General features: G+C 47.0%; 1 protein-coding gene across 3 annotated transcripts in view; it reads right to left on the reverse strand.

Moving 5' to 3' along the window:
- CSMD2 (CUB and Sushi multiple domains 2) overlaps positions 1 to 13,751 on the reverse strand; it is a 259,895-nt gene that overhangs the window by 123,198 nt on the left and 122,946 nt on the right. For 2 of the 3 annotated variants that reach the window (XM_057403458.1, XM_057403459.1), the window contains exons 8-11: positions 13,636 to 13,723; positions 12,364 to 12,488; positions 9,868 to 9,989; positions 4,457 to 4,560 (exon numbers count right to left, since the gene is read on the reverse strand). The exons of the other annotated variant lie outside the window; for it this stretch is intronic. In XM_057403458.1, coding sequence (XP_057259441.1) covers positions 4,457 to 4,560; positions 9,868 to 9,989; positions 12,364 to 12,488; positions 13,636 to 13,723 — 439 coding nt within the window. The remainder of the gene's footprint in view (positions 1 to 4,456; positions 4,561 to 9,867; positions 9,990 to 12,363; positions 12,489 to 13,635; positions 13,724 to 13,751) is intronic. 3 annotated transcript variants of the gene reach the window in all.

Consider the following 13,751-nt stretch of genomic DNA (forward strand, 5'->3'; position numbering starts at 1 on the left):
GACACAGGAGTTTCCACAGGCGCTCCAGAAGCCCCCGGAAGACAAGGCACAGCCTCAAATCTGCTGAATGCCCTGGGAGCCCTTGAAAAGTGCCACTCCTCCAGGCAGCAGTAGCGGGGGATGATGGGGACATTGCCTTCAAGGATACTCCTTGGAGAGCTGAAGGGATTTGGAGCAATATCACCAATGTACCCGTGCTAATGAGCCACGCGTGGCTCATTCAGCCTTCAGGATTAATCCCCTCGTTGTGGTTCAACAGACATTCATCCCCATCCACAGGAGCACGGGTGGAGGCTGAGCACAGCTCCTCTTCCCAAACCAGAGCAGCGGAGCGTGGGAAGGGATCCTTGTTGCAGGACTGTGAGCGTTGCAGCGCCTGTCTTGGCGGCAGTGCTTAGTGTTGTTACTACGCTGTTTCTAAGGTATCACATGTGGTGAGTTTATAAAGTCCCTTAAGCACAGCTCCTGCGAGCGGAGAGGTGGGGCTGCCTGCTGTCACGTCTCCATACATGCATATGGGCACTGCGCCTTCTGCCTGGCACCGCTCTCAGGTACAACAGCAGCACCTCAGAGACTCCTGGGTAAGACTGATCCCTGAGCTCTGAAGGCACAGTTACTGCAGCTCAGTACTGCAAGGGCAGAAACCAGCAGCTGTGTGTTGACAGCATCCTGCAGACAAATGTAACTTGCAACCTCCAGGCGTAACTGGTGCAACTCCCGGTTTCCTGCGTAATCAGAGCCGGTTTGGCTGCTCTGCCAATTGCCATTTGTTCAGGATGAAGTCGAATGACTGCTTCAAGGCTTGTGCTGCTTACTGTACCTGCGTGACACTCCTAACCCTGGCTACCTGCCGGGCTCTTCCCAAGAGCCGTGCTACCTAAGCTAAACGGGCCCAACCTTGCCGTGCACCTAACTCCCCTCCCCATTCCAGAGACTCTCACCAGTCACACACCCACTGGGCACCACTGCAGCCCTGAAACCTGCCACTGCTCAAGCTCTGCCCATGGAATCTGGAGCGTGGTTTTGCCTGAAATCACACTCGTATCGCCCAAGCCCATCAAGGCTCTCGAGCTCTGCCCCCACCTTCACTCTGTTCTGGTTTTGATCTGCATCAGAAATATTATTGATCCCAAAGTGCAGGTAAATTAAGAAATAACCTTGTTCTAATGACTGTTTCGCATCCAGGGAGCGTGATACAGAGTGCAGAAGTGTTATTGTTGATTCTTATCAAGTCATTTAAGCAGCAGCCAGGCAGGAACGAGGAATATAACCAAGAGAAAAACCTTCAGAGGTCTGTTCATGCTTTCCCATTCCTCTTTAACAAGCTGAATGATTGATTTGGGTGCTTGTTACTTTCAGGAATAAAATCCTCTCTGCAAGTCAGAAAGCTCAGCCTAACAATCTGTTATGTTCTCTGAGATGCATTTTACAGGCATGAGAGTGAGACTGGAAACAAATGGTCCTTCATACCTCCGTTTGGGATAACGTCAGCTGCTATGCAAGTGGATTCAAGAGTATTTCTTGATTTGAAAGGCTGCAGGACCGAGTTCCTCTTGACTAGCCAAGAATAAATGAAGAGCAGCGAGAAAACTGGAACTCCTATCTTTAACAGGATGCTGAGTTCTCCAGAAACCCAACTTGTATCCAATGGGTGTATCTGATACATGGCATTACAGCAGCTAAGAGGGCAGCGAATGCCGAGAGAAGTTGTCCATGGCCTTTCAATGACATTCATTGCAAACGGAGTATTTCTGTGCTCTTCACACCTCTAACACAATCACAGAATCCCAGCCTGGTTTGGGTTGAAAGGGACCTTAAAGCTCCTCCAGTTCCAACCCCTGCCCGTGTCCAACCTGGCCTTGAGCACTGCCAGGGATGGGGCAGCCACAGCTTCTCTGGGCACCCTGTGCCAGCGCCTCAGCACCCTCACAGGGAAGAGCTTCTGCCTAAGAGCTCATCTCAGTCTCCCCTCGGGCAGGTTAAAGCCATTCCCCTTGGCCTGTCCCTACATCCCTTGTCTCAAGCCCCTCTCCAGGTTTCCTGCAGCCCCTTCGGGCACTGGAGCTGCTCTCAGGTCTCCCCTTCAGGAGCCTTCTCTTCTCCAGCCTGCCCCAGCCCAGCTCTCCCAGCCTGGCTCCAGAGCAGAGCTGCATCAGCAATTCAATGGAAAGTTCTCCTGCACTGGGATAAAACACCAGACCCTACACCTTGTGCAGTCTCAGCTATTCTCGGTTTGCATTAGCAAGGTGTTGAGTGGCTGATACGGAGTGAGAAAATGAGGAATGATTAAAATGAGATCTCGGAAAACCTTCCTGGGCTTCAGGCAATGTGGGATCATTTCAGCCATTACCAACCACTCCCCTGGCAGCAATTTGCACATTTTGACCAATCAGCTGTGAAATGTTCTGTGGCACTGCAATTACAAACACTTCTGCAATCATCACCTCACACTTATATACAGGTCAGAGCTCCTGACCTGAGTGCCTGTGCTCATCCTCTGCGAAGAAATGCACAGGAAAACAGCCCTCAGAGAAACCGGCTTTGCGAAGAGAAGCAAACGTTACGAGAAGGGAAAATGGAAGTGGGAGATGATTCACTGGGAAAAACAAGAGGGAGGAGGAATTCAAAACCACCGTAACTCTTCCCAACTCTGCCGGGTGGAAAGAGCACAGCAGCTTTGCTGAAGCAGCTTTTGGAGACCCGTCTGCTTTTCTGTTTTGTACTGGATAGGGAAAACAGGGCGGCTTTCAAGTTCAGACACAGCTGGGTGCTGGCAGCCCGGTCCCAGCACCCATTCACGTATTCCTTCCAAAAGTCACCGTGCCTTTTCCCTGCTTCTGCTCCAGCACCTGCCCCTGCAAGTGCCCTCGAGGGTCTGAGACTTGGACACGCAGCACTGGCTCACGTCTCCGCTCACAAGAGGCAAACCTCAGCCCAACAGGGCACGCAGCTGCGCTTCCAGGAGCCCCCAGCAACTGAGCACAGTCAAAGGCACGACTGAGCCCCGAAATACGGAGCAAAATACCTGCAGGTGCTCCAAGCTCACCTGTACCAGGAAGCTGAGGCAGCAGCAACCTTTGTACTCCCACTTCTACGCACAGCTCCCACGCTGCACTGCTCCCATGCTCTCCTGGCTAGCTGCACACACTGGCAGGGCTGTACCACGGAACTCCGTGCCTGCAGTACGGAGCTGCACTGCTCAGAGCAGGCTTGCCAAGAGATGCATTTCCTGAAGTACCCAAATGTGCAGCACCCCGAGGTCTCCATCGGCTTTTAGACTCTGGATTTCCATAAAGCCCCGCAGTATTTGACTTGAATGACTCAGAGAAGCTACATCAGAATCACTTTCTTCAGTGAAATGGATCTGAACGATGCACAGTTACCACAGCTACATTTGAATGATACACAAATGGATTTCTCACTGACCCTTCGGAGAAGGAACAGACACTTGACTGGAGGGAGAGCAAACAGAAGCCATCAACATCAGGCTCATGAGAATAAACAGCCTCGTGAGAGATGTTCGAGGCTCACTTATGGCATTTATGACATTTTCTAGTGGCTACTGTAAAAGATCCTGACTTACCCCTGTGCTACAAAGGGATCCACTTCCCTTTTATTTCCTGTGTTAGCTGCACTATAACATAAAGCACTCGGTCACCAAACAATAGACTGACAACACAGCAATCCTACAGTCTAAAAGCTGGCAGCATCAGAGATTTCACCTCTTCCTTTGGCACGGCTGCACTGGCCCTGTGCTGGTCCAAAGTCCTTTCTTCATAATTAAAACTGGGGGAAAAAAATATTAAACCAAACCAAACTAACAAAAAATCAACCCCAACCAACCTCACCCCCATGAAAAAACGTATTTAGATGGGGAAAAGTGATACAGGAAGGCCTGGAAGGAAAACGGGACTACCTACACTGCTTCCTCTACTGAAGAAATTGCCATAGAACAGCAAATCTGCAAACTAAAAGGTGTAAATTGAGGGGAACCAACTCTCAGCCTTGAAGCAGCATGCGGCATTGCTTACACAAATGCACAATGGGTGCCAAATGCTCAGGGTGTCACTCAAGGAGAAGGGATTTACACTTTGCAGTGTTAGAAATGACTGCACAAGGAGGACAGCACAGGAGAGAGATCCAAACAGCTCTGTTTCTGCCTGATCTGCATTCGCTCTTGTACCCAAACTTCCATCCTGTTCACTCAGCTCCCAGGACAGCCTCAGCCTCTCCCTATGGGACCCGACAAAGGCAGCTCAAGAGAAGCAAAGCAAAGAGGGAAGAGCCTCTCTGTCAGCTGAAGGCTGAGAGAATGCGACAAGGGAAGAACACACCAAGAACAGTCACACCAGAAATGACAAGCAGCACATAAACCATCCAAACACATCACTCACATCTTGTCAGGCAAAACACTGCCATGTGGGTTTCTCACAGGGACAAAGGACATGCTACTTACACATAAAGCACCGTTTTCTGATCTCCGACTTGTCCTCCATCACCCACTGTCAGAGTGTCGTATCCTCTTTCTAGTTCAAATTCTTCAAAGGTGAGTTTGATAACCTGGCAAAGATGCAGCATGTTAATACGAATCAAGCGCCGAGGCAGGCAGCAGATCCCCTTGTCTGGTTTATTTATCTGCTTGTCTATCGAGGAGCAATTTATAAGAGCATTAATATCTTCAGGACATCACAAAGGTGACCAGCCTCACTTTTTACAGCACTGTAGCAATTCTCCCCAGACAGACTGAGCTCTCACTGAAATTGCCTCTCAGATTTTTCTGCTTTATCTATTGATTTTCTAGATGACTTTATTGATAAAGATATGCGTGCTGGGATTTCAGCAAGCTTTGTTTCAGCGGGCACTGCTACCCTTCCCTTCACAAACCTGAGGTTATGGTCATGGATTTGAATGTGCATCCAGGCAGCATGCTGGTTACATATGGTGCAAGCACAGAGCTTCTTTTCCTCTGTGTTGCTCAGAAAGTTCCCCTGGTTCAGTCAGATCAAGAAGGGCTTTATATGAATTACTTCTGGGGTAGCCCAAGGACGTGGTCCCAAGCTGCCTGCAAACACAATCGGCATCACATCTGTCCACAGCTGTTTGCTTCCTGCGTCTTCTCTCCTGCTCTATCCAAACCTTCCACCCCACTTGATTTATGCAGCCTCTATTTTATCTCTTAGGAGCAGAGGTCCCATGGAAGCCAAGAGGTTTGTGTTCAAGTCTGTCAGCTGCTGCTGAAATCCCCGATTTTCAAGTAGCTGAAAATTACGATGGGATTTAGGGGACAAAGGTCCTCAATCCAGCCTCAGACAGAGAGAACAAACAGCGAAGGAACAGAGCTTTATTTACAGAAATTCTTTACGCCCACAACGCTGGAAGAAACCAACAGGAACTTTGTTTCTTGGAGCTTTTTAAGCGACTGGATCCAGCAGAGCACATGAAGGTTCCCACACCTTTGTAGACGCCTGTAAACATGTTACATTTCCTAACTTTCAAATTACCAACTTCAGTTTCACACTGCTTTTTTGCTATTTCAGACAACACAGAAGTTATCAGAAGTAACTAAAAAGTAAATAAGGACTTAGACAAATGCCAACGAACACAGACACAGGATGCCACCTACACTACTTACACGGGAGCAAGGCCCAGAAAAATCCAATCTTTATCTTGTAATTTACTGCCTATTAGAAAAGCAGCATCTCCTTAAATAACTGGAGCATGTGTGCAAGGGGGATAAAAGCCCCAGAGTTAGAACCAAAAGCAGCTATTAACTGCGTTAGGTAAAATGTGAGCCTGCCTTTTCAGTGTTCTTGTACAGACTCTGTAGGAAGCTGACAACATTTGTCTGTCAAGAGCCACTCAACTTCAATCCCTTAAGAACAAAAAGGTAAGTCAGATGTTGATGTATGCACTGACTGCACTACCACGTGCAACTGTCTTCTACAGATAAATCAGAGGGTGGTTTGGGTTGGAAAGGACCTCAAGATCATCTAAATGAAATTAGTACTTTTGAAATGCACAGAAAAGGACAGTAAGTATTTTAGCCATGAAATAGGGTACTACCCCAAAGCCTCAGGAGCGCAGAACAGGAGCCTTTGTGATACTTCCTAGAAGTCTGGAACCATTAATTTTAGTAGTAGCACCAAAATATTAACCTGTGCCGATTCTTATTAAACCATGTAATGGAGGAATAATGTAATTAATACAGAGAACACAGCGCTGTAAAGCAGCGCACATCATCAGTTAAATCAGTCAAGTAAACTGCAGCCTAAGGAGGCTGACCCTAATGAAATAACTAATTACACTTCAGTATTGTGAACACCGCAACTTCGTGGCACAGGAACTGGATGCTGAATGCAATATTTATTTATCCATTTTCTTATTTCCTTTTTGGTCTGAAAACTGAACATTATTTCATGATTCATTAAACAAGAGACCTGCCAGCACCACAAACACAGGGCTGCCACAAAACCTCCATTTTAAGCTGCTGAAGTGACAGGAAGCAATTAGCAAAGTCATGCAAATAGGCTGGAGGATGACACCCGATTTTAAGGCTTTGTACTGCAAAATGATGTGAAGTGCAGGTACTTTCCTAGGAAAAATCCACATCATTCTCTCCCCGGAGAACAGCACCTCTTGCAGTGATATTCAAATGCTTTACAAGCACACATTACTCATTGCCACCCCCTTCTCCCTAGTTGCCAGCATCTACCTTCATTTGGGATGAATCATCCCCTGGAGGAGCCCATCTCTGCCCACCGATGACACAAGGAGCTTGGACAGAGCTTTATTTGGCCACCTAGACTCCAGGTGAGAGTAACCCCAGGAGAACACCAACCAGGAACATCCATTTCGTCAAGAAGGTCCAGAAATAGTTTTGATGCAAATTCACCAATTACCACATGCATTTCTCAGCTCCCAACTGATTTACTTTTCCACTGTGGTTGAAATTAATTCCCATGGCACTGGAGACCAGCAAAAACCTCATATACCCTGAATATCCCCTGAATGGCTTTGATGTCACCCTCTGTAGAGGAAATAATTCCAAGTTGTCAGCTGAAGAGCCCTATGCCCATAACAGTGTTTATGTAGGTTTCCGAGCAAACTTCGAGGGGATTATGTAGCTCAGTGAATCTGGCTCACAGTCCTCTTCCAAATATAGAACAGATGACTTGCAAATGAGTTCTAAATTCAGCTCAGTGGTTTTCCCATCGCTCATATTAAAAGCTTCATGTAACAGGACCTGATCCAAAGACCACTCAAGTCAATAGAAGGCTGCTACCAACTTCATCAGGTTTCAGCTCAGGCCCATAGTGCTTTTTATCTTCTAAGTATTTTACAGGCATTTTAATGAATGCATCTTCAATCCTCCCTCACCCATGCTGGGGAGCGTGCAGTGGCAAGATCATCCATCCCCATTGCACACAATGGCCACGTGAGCCAAGGAGGTGAATCCTCCCGTCAACACCACAGCCCTGGTGCTGCTCAACTAACACGGGCCCTGCTTTAGGTAAGCAAGAGAGAGTTTGACACGTGCTTGTCAGAGGCAGCACTATGTGACTTGTTAGGTAGGAATACCAGTGACGGGGCTGGCATTAAAACACACACACCAGGAAATCCCAGTGCTGTGCTGAAGAACAGCATCTCGGCAGCTTGGAACAGCAGCTCAAGGAGACACGAGCAGGCAATGGAAGAGGTGGATGCTGCAGTGGCCTTCCCAAACCCATCAGTGCATTTCCCTGAACCCTCCCTGCTTCACAGAGATGGAGAGTTTTTCCCTACCTGTAAGTTACGCTTCCAGGAGGAAACATCCCAAACCCCTTCAGAACCTGGTATTACTGATTAACTGTTTCTCACTTCAAAGAAAAGAAGAAGGCAGTCTCTTTACAGAGGTAACACAAACTGCTGGGCTGACCGATCCATCCTTGCTTCAGTTGTGCTACACTTCTTCACAGTGCACGACCTTGCAGCCCACACAGCACAAACTACACTTTCTTGTCCTAATGAATCTCTGCTCCAAGTTGTCAACTGCTGAAATTCATGGAGTTTACCAATCTGAAACCCCTTTAAGAATTATGAAAGCTGAGGACTTGCACATTCTGGGGTCTTTCATCAACGGTTTGCTATTACTCAGGTTTGAAAGCTGAGGAAGGAACTAAACAGGGGAAAAGGAGAAACCTTCCCTAAGTGGGAATTCACAAAGACAGTGAGATTTTGGGCAGTGAGGCAGTGTGCCCAGGTTGCTCAATGAGGGGAGCCACTCATCCCATCACAGTGCTGAGGAAGAGCACAGGAAGTCTGTGCATGAGGCTGGCAGAGAAGCAAATGAACAGAGCTGAGGATTCAACTCAATATTCAACACAAAAGCAATGCGACAAAGGGTCAATAAGACAGTGGACGTGGCCCATGAGCATCTCTTGACAACTGATTGCCATCTCCTCCTTCATCATTTGTACCGGAAAACCTAAGTGGAAGCGTGAGCCTACAGAACACCCAGGGCGCATCTACATCCAGCGCACAGCTCCTGTCACACACAGAGGTCTATTTTATATACTCAAAAGCTGGATTTTGCTGATGTCAGAAAGTCAAAGCTGCACAAAAATACAAACACATGTAATACATACACCACAGGCTAAGATGCTGATGTATTCAACAACCTGTCCATGCTCAGCCAATGTGTACCCAAGGGTCTGCAGGCCACAGGCTGAAAAACACAGCTGACACTTGAGCAGTAATAGCTGCTGTTAGATGTGGTCTGTTCTCCACTTGCACATTACCCTGATGAAGGAGAACCTCCTGGGTCTGATTAACCAGTAAATCACTCCTGATAAATCAGCACTGAAAAATATCCTGATTCCACACTCCAGTTTCCCAGAATTTGGGTCATTACTACACTCCCATGCAGCCAAACCAAGACATCCGCTGGATGAAATGACCAGCTAATGACAGCCCTTTAAACACAAACTCCTTCTGAAATTGGAACACAGGAATGCTCCTCATTAAAATCATAATCCAACAGCGATCTGCCCTTATTAAAGGCTTGAACTGGGGGGGGGGGGAGAAAGAAGCAGAACTCCACAGGTTCTGCAGCCAGCCCATGGCAAGCAATCCAGAGGGAAGTGAGAGCACAAGATGCCATCCCAACAGCGAGAAGGTTACAGCTGTGGGTGGTTCCCATCATCTCTAGAATAGCTGAGATCCTGGGATACCAATGTGTTTGTGAAACACCTTCCTTGGATGAGCAGCTGAAGGCTGAGCACAAAAAGCAGGTTTGTAAGAGGCAAGGACCATGGTGTAAGGGACCGTAAGTAGAGGAGCTCAGCAGAGGAGCTCAGTGCCTTGGCTCATGAACTATTGGAGATGATGTCAGCAGGAACCCAGACAACTGAGAAGAATGAAACTTGTAGTCTTCTATGAGCAGAAGATGATGAAGAACACCTCAGAAAGTGCATTTTGAGCTACACAGCAAAGTGATTTTCGTCCATGTGTTTAGTTCTTGAGAGAGGATCAGGCTGAGTTTGCAGGGCTGGAAGAAGCTGATCATTGCCCTCCCTCAGCCAGTGGGAAATGAAAGGACTTGATCTTACAAAGAGCAAGGCAGTCAGGCATCACTCCGCATGATCAGTGACACCAGACTTGAACTGCACATGCAAACCAGTAGGGAGATAAATCCCACCAGCCTCCCTGCTCCCAACCTCAGTGAGCACCGACAGGACTCGTCTGTACCTCTACTATACTACAGGGGTACAACATCAGAGACCTGAAAGGCTGAATTCAGGGACCAGTCCTCTCGGAAGAAACACAGCTACACAACATTTCAGCTAAAGCACTAAAGCAAGGACATGGAGAGGCAGCTCCAAGACCTACCTTGGCTGGATTGAGTGCAGTGATGACCCACACACAGTAGGCGTTGTTATCGTACTGCACAGGGTAGTTGGGAGAAGTTATCACACCACTGGGACCACGAAGGTACATGTCACACATCCGAGCTGTGAAGAGGACAACAAGACAGATGTGGGAGTGAGGTCTCAGCTTTGGGATGTGTGCTGTGTTCTCTGAGGAGGAGGAGAGGAGTAGGGATGCAGACATATGGAAGCAGGAGAGAATTACAAATTGCTGCTCTGTGTTGTTCTCGCTACCCAAAAGATTCCTCTTTTCCCATGGAACAGAGATGAAGGATTATTCTGTGATGAACAGATGAGAGGGGTGCTTCCAGGGGCTACATCAAACAGATGGACCACCAGACCAACCCCCACCAACCCACTCTCTAGTGCTCGGACTGATTTTATGTTAAAGCCCTTACAGAAATACTTTCATGTCCAGGAGAGTGAAACCAACACGACAGGATACCAGGAAGGATCGGTTCCTTTTCAACATCCTCAGAAAGCCATTTTCCTTTCTTCATTATAGCCCCCCCAAAACACTGCACAGCAAGTATTTATTTGGCAAGGGTTGGCTTTGTTTGGTTCTGAGTCCACACTCATGTCCAAGAGGGCAGCTCAACTTCGTATCTTAAAAAGGTAAAGCAGAAGCTGGCAAGTCCTTAAAAGCAGGGAAATTTTTGTCTATTGTCTTTTGTTGTAATATTTAAGCAGAAAACATGAAGAACAGCACCTTGGTTTTGTGACTGCCCCTGCTGTTATGATGGATCCTCAAAACTGATTTATCTCAAATCTCAAAGGAGCTACATTTGCACACGTGGCATCTGCAAGGCCTTTCCCCCCCTCCAAATGGCAGTAAAGCATGGAAAATGATCTCCTGGCCAAACTGTCTGCCTGCACGCAGGGGTGGTCCCAAGGGAACATGAGGAATGCTGAGAAACAGCTCAGGAAGGAGCTGAGGGCATCAATCCATGATGCTTAAACCTCTCCGCTCCTTCCCCCTTCCCATGTGATCCCATCCCAGGATCCAGAGGCAATCTGCTGTAGACAGGGAAGCTCAAAACCAGCCTCCAAACAGTGGCAAGAGGTTTGATCACTGGGTATTAGAAACTGCTACTCTCCAGGGGGCTGAAGGCTGGCTCAGCAGGACCCTGCCTTCTGCAAGTTGAGGGGAACACAACAGCCACCAACAGGATGGAACAGGCAGAAAACCAATGACTTACAGCAGAAATAAAAAGCAAATGGAAAATTTTTAAAAAGAGAAAAACCCCAAAAGTTAGCAGTTTAAAAAAAGAGTTGATTCACAGAATCCTACTAATGCAGGCAAATCCTTCCTTATCTCCTGCAAGAGGCCACCATAAATTTCCTTTATGGTGTCACATATTTATGCCAAATATCCTCTTACACTGATTCAATTTATTCGAGGCTTGTTTCAAGAATTAGATGGGATTCCAAAGCCTTGAAAAAAACCTGCGGATGAAATTACAGAGAAAAGAACTGAAAAAAATACCAATTTCTGACTTTAAGAGCTTTAGAGGGATTTAATTAAAATTATTACAAGTTGTTCATTATGAGCATTACAAATATCATAATTATGCATGTGACTTCTGAGAGAGAGCGAGGAAAACAAAATGGCCAAGGGCAAAATGGGCATTAGTGGGTTTCCTGCTGAAAGGAAACTCCATTCACTGTCAGCTCCTGGCTGGGCCACAGAATAATCGGGATGCTGCTGGTGAGGAATCACAGGGCAAGTAATCCCACATGGCTGCCTACCAGCAGCAAGTTCCAGTTAAAACAATCTCTATCTTAGCTTTCCCAGACTTTATCTCAGGTTTTCACCTTTTCTCCCCTCTCCTCCTTATCCCACAAAAAGAAATACCTGGAATGACGAGAACGGAAGGGGACAGAAAGCACTGCTAAGAGGATGTAGTACACAGCCACGAAGGACTCAAATATCTATATGGTGCAGAGCTAAGAGCTCATGAAGCTCCGCAGTTAATGGCAATTGCTTTATGAGTTCCATCATGCACACAAAAACGTGTTTTTCTTAAAACTTGAATTTCTGGAATCAGGCAAAGGTTCCTCTCTCAGGCCTGTGCTGAGAAGACTGGAAATCTGAACTCATATTACACTCGTGCTCAGCCAGAAAACAAGAATGTCCATTAGAAAGCACCAAAGATCCCAGTGACTTCTGACCACAGAGCTGGCAAGACCAAATTCCCATTTCCAGGAGCACAAATGCACTCAGTGCTGTGCTGAACACAGTGGTGCAGGGCTGAATTTTCCCAACAGGCTGTGAGCATTGAGAGGGGCTCATCCAGCTCTGCCCTTCCACGAGGCAGAGTTTCAAAACGGAGCTGGACCCCATGAGGTTGAGAACCAAGCGATAACAAGTTGAGGGTGGAATGGGTGATGCACGAAGGTGACGTTAAGGAGATGGATTCTCTCATCAGTTCTAACTCAATAAAACTTGTCTCCTCACCTCTGCACACTGGCCTGTGGTCACTCCACGCCACGATTATGTCGCTCACTCTCTTACAGGTGATGCTTTTGGACCCTTGCAAATCGTAGCCCTCGTTACAGGTGAACTGGATGCTGGAGCCTAACCTAGCGGGCAGAACAAAGCGGGAGGTTAGCAGCTGCCACGCTTCTGCAGCAACAGGCTTGTCACTTACTTTTTGACTGTCCCAGTGATTCTCCAAGTTGTGAACACAGAGTTCACCAGCCCTCCAGGCAACAGCAGGGATGAATGAGGGGCAAACCTGTGCCTCACGCATTTGCTTGTGCTGGGTGCTGTTTGCCTGAGGTGGTGATAGTCCAAGAACAGATCTGAGTCCTTCAATGCAACTTCAGTGGGAATTTTATTCAGTGCGGGAGCACAGACTGAGCCCCAAGAGATGACACATTCAGCATTCTTACAGAGGGAAAAATACATCTTTATCTGCTTTGTTCTTTAGTCCATCGCTCTGGATTCAGATCCTTTGCTGGTTTAAGCCAGTGCTGCCTTGTTCACACTTTACTGCAGCTGACATTTATCCTACAGCATTTAGGGACTATTGGGACCTCTCTTTCCTCTGCCCTCACCCCTCTGATCCATTTTCCGGATTTCAGGAAAATTTGATAGACTCCAGTTAAATTGAAAGATACTTTTAGTGAACAAAACAGTCATCGACAGCAGAATGAGATTAAATATTGATTCACCATTGCTAACAGCAGGCTCATTTTTTCCTGCCTGCTTTGAATGAATGCAAGCAACTAGAAGAGAATAACAGCATTGTTTTAAGCTCTGTGAGAAAACAATTATCTAGCACCACGTGTACTTATCGACAAGGAACTGTACCAGTGCTTTGGGAAGTCACCTCAAATTCACCAGGGGCAGGGCCATGCTGTGATTTAAGCTAATTTGAGAAGTGATTTTTTTGCTGTTTAAGACAGTTCTTTCTGCACTTAACCGGAGGAGGGAATGACAACAAACATTGATTATATGAGCCTGGCTAAATGCCCATGGTGTGAAAAGAGAAATGCTCTGAAAGAGAGATCATTACAGATCCTCACCTGGGCCACGCTCTCACATGTGCACATTTATACACACTCATTCTTCCACATCACGAGTCTCAGCAAGCTTTCGAGAGAGAACACATTCAGAGGCGTGCACATGGTCTGTAAGAACAGACTACATAATGCCAAGGAGCACACAACAGTTACAGACAGTAGCTTTGCAGCATGCAGAAACACACACAGAAAAGGTTCTTACCTAAAATCGTTGCCTATTCTTTTGCCTCTCTCTGGAATCCCAGGGTCTGGACACATATTATGTCCCTGGGACACACCAACCTGAGTTACTACAAAGCAAAAACAGCACATACAGAG

This window comes from Pezoporus wallicus, unplaced genomic scaffold (assembly GCF_028554395.1).
Source record: "Pezoporus wallicus isolate ANWC-B61680 ecotype Strahan unplaced genomic scaffold, APGP_CSIRO_Pwel_v1 contig_8232, whole genome shotgun sequence".
NCBI classification, from domain to species: domain Eukaryota; kingdom Metazoa; phylum Chordata; class Aves; order Psittaciformes; family Psittacidae; genus Pezoporus; species Pezoporus wallicus.